This window comes from Papaver somniferum, unplaced genomic scaffold (assembly GCF_003573695.1).
Source record: "Papaver somniferum cultivar HN1 unplaced genomic scaffold, ASM357369v1 unplaced-scaffold_31, whole genome shotgun sequence".
Lineage (NCBI taxonomy): Eukaryota > Viridiplantae > Streptophyta > Magnoliopsida > Ranunculales > Papaveraceae > Papaver > Papaver somniferum.
The window spans coordinates 587335-593370 of record NW_020642151.1 but is presented as its reverse complement, the minus strand read 5'-3'; the positions used below and the strand labels follow the sequence as shown (position 1 = coordinate 593370).

The 6036-nt window shown below is 39.2% G+C and overlaps 1 protein-coding gene across 1 annotated transcript; it reads left to right on the top strand.

Moving 5' to 3' along the window:
• The first annotated feature begins 2844 nt into the window (after nucleotides 1-2844).
• LOC113341755 (trichohyalin-like) lies at nucleotides 2845-3540 on the top strand. Its single transcript, XM_026586512.1, has one exon. The coding sequence runs from the start codon at nucleotides 2845-2847 to the stop codon at nucleotides 3538-3540; it is 696 nt and encodes a 231-aa protein (XP_026442297.1).
• The last annotated feature ends 2496 nt before the right edge of the window (nucleotides 3541-6036 follow it).

Below are 6036 nucleotides of genomic sequence, written 5' to 3'. Positions count from 1 at the left end.
CAGGAAGCATTTCCTCAAAATAGTAGAAGCAAACAGCTTAGTGACTACACTTTGTCCCAAAGATGCAGTTAATGTATACAAACTACACATTACTTCCAGATTAACTACTTGGCGTCATGCAAGCCACAAAGAGAAAGAAAAACAAGCACAATTCATTAAATACAGTGTACAATAAATTGTGATCAATGTTAATGGACCTTTGCTACGTACAAACAGAACAAGCATGCAACAAACTATAAATCAGTGTAACCTTATCCTCCAATACAGATAACAAGATTCTACAGCTGCAAGTTAATAAATAATGACTACTTCAGCTCACAAATACCATAACCAGGAAATAATAAATGATAAAGAACCTAAGGTTTGAGAAATTACAATGAATTATTGATTGCCGCCTGCTGCTGTAACTAGAAGGTCCCTTCATCTCAGGCCTCAACAAAATTCTATCAACCACCTAAAATTTGGATAATTTAGCAATGTAATGCTGATGAACATAAAAAACAGAAAACAATTTGATTTAGTGCCTCAACATCGGCCTTCCATTAGGCATAGTTCATCCTTTGTCCTCTCCTATAAGACTCGCCTCTATCTATCTGCAAATAAAGCAGATAATTCAGCGAATGATAAAAAGACTGCTACTAGCACAGTTTCAACTTCTCACAGTGCATTTGCAATTCGTGAAAACAATATACTTTGTAAATATAGATATCAACACAAAGTAGATTCTGTTTTAAATCTATTAGATAGGTGCTATACCCATAGGAGAACCCACTCAACAAATATCCTATCAACTGTCAAGTAATCAAGCAAGCAATCTATTTAAAATCTAAACACATTAAAATATTCTCAATAAACAAGCTTCACAGGGCATAAATCTAAGGTCAAAATGGGTATCTAACAGAGGAAACTCGCGACATACTAAAATCAGAATCTTAAGATAGTATGGTAAAGCTATCGATATTCAAGTAATTAAGCAAGTAATCTATTTAAAATCTAAACAGATGAAAATATTCTCGATAGACAAGCTTGGCATGGTATAAATCTAAGGTCAAACTGGGTAGCTAACAGAGGCAACTCGCAACATAATGAAATCAGAATCTTAAGATGATAGCGTAAAGCTATCGATATTTGGGATGTCCTATGGCTCCCATTCGTCCCAATTTCCAAATCTGAACTCCTACAACAGACAATAAACAAAAATAAGTAGTTCAGCTCACTTTAAAGAGTATGAAATGTTTATTATTTCATTAAGATACTAATTTCACCTACCATCCTCTTCTTGTTCATCAATTTCATCTTGACATATCCAAATTTAGCATCACATATATGTAAAGAGAGATAACTATTCATAAGAGAAAAACAGAACAAAGGTAAAGGAGACTCACCTTCAATGTTCTTTTGAGGTTCAAATACGTTTCGTAGGTACCTTCCATATGACTTCAACTACCGGAGCAAAACCAATACAAGTTAACAATAAAACTAGAGAGACAATAACCAAGTTCTAAGGTAAGTAAACATAATAAGAAATGAGACTCTGAAAGTTGCTCATAATCTCAATATAAACTGAAACTAAAACTACCTTTAGATGTAGGAGCTGGAGCCATTATTAGCTACTAGATCTTCTTACAAACTGTAATTAAAACAACAAAAAAAATGATCAGACACCTTAATGTAAATGAGCAAAAGAAGTAAGATTTTAATTCTTTGAATCCCTAATTTTAGAATTTCAAATCGTAAGGAAGAAAAATGTCTGCATACCTTATAAGAGATGTGAACAATATTCAAAATCTAATTGAGAGTCTTTAATTGCTGCAACATCACCACCAGAACTACTCCAACATTTAGAATTTTATTAAAAAGAATAGTCAGTAAATATAAAACAAATAACAATTACTTGTATAAGATAAGTGTCATTTTCAACAATGTAGGTAAATCCCTTCTTCCCTCCTCTTTTACCCATGAATGAGACTGCTAATCCTAGCTTCTTGAGATTCAAGCTTAGTGTATTAAGTAATCTTAACTTCACAAGAGCCAAGCGAATTTTGGGATTTTTTCGTTTACTCAATTGGGGTTTCGTTAAATCTCTAATTGTTAACTGAGATGTCAAGTCTAATGATCATTGAAGGGTTGATTTTTTTAGTTATCTGACTAAGATTTTTTATTTTTTTTGAAACTTTATCCGTGTTGTTCTCTTTGTACTTCGCAAGGGCGATCGATGACGAGATAATTCTGACATTTGAATTGACAAGTTTCTGACTGGGACCTTTTAGTAAGATTTTCTATCCTATAAATAGAGGTCCTTGGGAAATGTATTGGGGATCGAATTTTGGAGAATAGGAGAGCTTAACACAGGGAGAGAGATTAGGGTTTCCTTGCATTCAAGAACTTGTATCTTTGTTACTTTGAATGATTCATCAATAAAGATTTCAGTTTTTACATTACTTAGTATGTTTTAGATCTCGGTTACTATCTCTTTGGGTGTGCTACTGGATTTCCAGTAGTTACATTTTGGCGCTAGAAACAGGGAGTGGAGAGAAGCTGAAGTTGTAGGAGAGACAGATCTTAGTGAGACATCCCTTATAAGACTAGGGTTTAAAGAATAGCCTATATTGAAACTAGGATAAGTTGATGACTAGAACACCAGATCGAGCAGCACACATGATAGAGACGAGGAGAAGCAAACGATTGGAGGCCAAAAGAGGAGGAAGAATGGAAAGAGGATGAATATCATCTGCAGGAGAGAGGCAACGCGTGAACCAGCGGGAGACTGAGGAGGCCAACGAAGATGATTTTCGAGAGGTTTCTGTACGCACTTGTGACACGGACACCATCGTAGAATAAGAAATGACTCGTGAGGAATTAGAAGAGAATATCGGTGAAGAAGACATCACATTGGATCAGATGAGGGAAACGCTCCTTCTTGAAATGGAACGAGATAGGAATCTAGCGGAGCAGCATGCCCGATTGACGAGGGAAAATGCCAGGTTAATGCTGCAGAATCGTCAACTGAACGAAGAAGCGGCAGCTGACTCCACGGATTCGGAGGTAAACATGATATCATCAAGAGAAGAAGAGTTACGACGAAGGAGATACACCCACAAGGGCGACAGAGGAGAGCGAAGAAGGAAGCGGCGAAGAGAAAACAGTGAAGTGATAAGACTAAGAAGATCATTGGAAATATCAAGCTGGGGAGATCAAAGGAGAAGATATGAAGAAGAGCAGAATCATGAGGAAAATGAGAGGAGAAGAGAAGATGAAAGACAGCTCAAATTCAACCAGAAGGATGAGGAAGAAAGGAGACGTGGAGAAGTCTTGGATGAGCTGCGAGATATGAGAACACTGATAAAAAATTCGCGAAGAGGCAGCAGAGTGCATCTGGAGGAGGCAATAGAAGAGGCCGATAAATCTCCGTTTACCTATGAGATAATGTACGTGGACATCCCAGAGAAATGCGTGCTACCAACGCTACCAAGCATATTCAGCGGATCTGAGAGTGTTGTACAACACTTGAAACAATACACCTTTTCATTGATGCAATGAGGAAGAAATGATGCGGTACTTTGTCGATACTTCCCCGCAAACTTGGACGGGGAAGCGTTGGCCTGGTTTGATGGGCTAACAGAAAGATCGATTTCGTCGTTCAAAGACTTACATAGGATATTCTTGACCACTTATATAACTAACAACATGTTGAGGCCAGGAATTGAAACTCTATTCAATTTGAGAAGGAGACCCACAGAAAACCTGCGAGGATTGGTGACGAGGTGGAGAATAGTATGCAACGAGCTTGCAGGGAGAGTTGGCGTGAAAAATTTCATCTTAGCTTTCGTGAACGCTTTAATCCCAACTGACCTGTTGTACACTCAAATATTCATTATTCGAAACTCTTTGACGATGAATGAATTGAGAGAGTACCAAGAGGAGTACATAGCCTTGGAAGAAAAGCATAGGAAAGTTAGCGAAGTGGCGCCAATTCCAGCGAAAGAAGGAAATTCAAGGCTATTACCAAGGAGAGTGCATGTCGTGGAGAATGATTCGAAACATGAGAACGGAGAGCCTTCAACTCCAGTCCCAGCGAAGCTTGTAGCTATATCAAGTGGAGATCAAGAATGGATCGATCAACAAAGGTATTAGGAGTCAAGACGAAGGAATTACGAGCCACGAAGTTACAATACAGGGTATCAACAAAGGAATAATCAAGGGCCTTGCTTTGGAGAGCGGAGACCAAATGCACCAGATTTCTAGGATTTGAAACTCCCTAGGCTTAACACAACTGTGGAAAAGGTACGGGAGGCAATAGTTTTAACAGAGGAGATCCCACCACCACCCAATTTGGGAAGAGAGCCACCCCAGGGACCAGGAGTCAGGAGTTCTACAAATATCATCGTTTTCATGGGAACCACACGAAGGGCATTCTAAATATTAGACGAATTATACTTCGTCTGAGAGAGCAGGGAAAACTCGCACATTTTCTGGAAGGCTATGTGCCGCCACCACCACTACCAATTCGTGATAATCAGCAGATATACCGAATTGAAATAGACCGGGGAGTACAAAAGCCAAACTGTAATACGATAATACATACAGCGAAGAGCATCCAAAATTTCCATGACAACATACTTAATAGGGTACATAACAGGGACTTAAGGAAACGAAATATTCAGCGATACAAAAAGAGAACCATTAGAGGAATGGAAAAAAAGAGAAATAACGTTCTCAGCAAAGGATGCACCCGAAGGAGGAAATTCTCACACAAACCCCTTGGTTGTAACCCTGAATTTTGGGAAGTACTCAAAGTGGGAAGAAGATCAAGTCTAAAAGAAGAAAATCTGGGCGATTGACAGAATTTTGGTAGATACGGGGAGCTCAGTTGATATAATTTTTTATCATACCTTTAGAACCATGGGGTACAAGGACTCGGATCTCGTGCCATCCACGTACAACATATATGAGTTTAATGGAGTTACATCTAAGCCGAAAGGAGAACTAGTTGTAAAACATTTCGCCGGCGAGATGGAAACAGTGAAGTGATAAGACTAAGAAGATCATTGGAAATATCAAGCTGGGGAGATCAAAGGCGAAGATATGAAGAAGAGCAGAAGCATGAGGAAAATGAGAGGAGAAGAGAATATGAAAGACATCTCAAATTCAACCAGAAGGATGAGGAAGAAAGGAGACGTGGAGAAGTAAGGCTCAGTGTGATTAGAGAAGACCGTTGGGAGAGAAACGGAGGGAACCTGAACCAGGAAGTCTTGGATGAGCTGCGAGATATGAGAACACTGATAAAAAATTCGCGAAGAGGCAGCAGAGTGCAGCTGGAGGAGGCAATAGAAGAGGCCGATAAATCTCCATTTACCTATGAGATAATATACGTGGAAATCCCAGAGAAATGCGTGCTACCAACGCTACCAAGAATATTCAGCGGATCTGAGAGTGTTGTACAACACTTGAAACAATACACCTTTTCATTGATGCAATGAGGAAGAAATGATGCGGTACTTTGTCGATACTTCCCCGCAAACTTGGACGGGGAAGCGTTGGCCTGGTTTGATGGGATAACAGAAAGATCGATTTCGTCGTTCAAAGACTTACATAGGATATTCTTGACCACTTATATAACTAACAACATGTTGAGGCCAGGAATTGAAACTCTATTCAATTTGAGAAGGAGTCCCACAGAAAACCTGCGAGGATTGGTGACGAGGTGGAGAATAGTATGCAACGAGCTTGCAGGGAGAGTTGGCGTGAAAAATTTCATCTTAGCTTTCGTGAACGCTTTAATCCCAACTGACCTGTTGTACACTCAAATATTCATTATTCGAAACTCTTTGACGATGAATGAATTGAGAGAGTACCAAGAGGAGTACATAGCCTTGGAAGAAAAGCATAGGAAAGTTAGCGAAGTGGCGCCAATTCCAGCGAAAGAAGGAAATTCAAGGCTATTACCAAGGATAGTACATGTCGTGGAGAATGACTCGAAACATGAGAAGGGAGAGCCTTCAACTCTAGTCCCAGCGAAGCTTGTAGCTATATCAA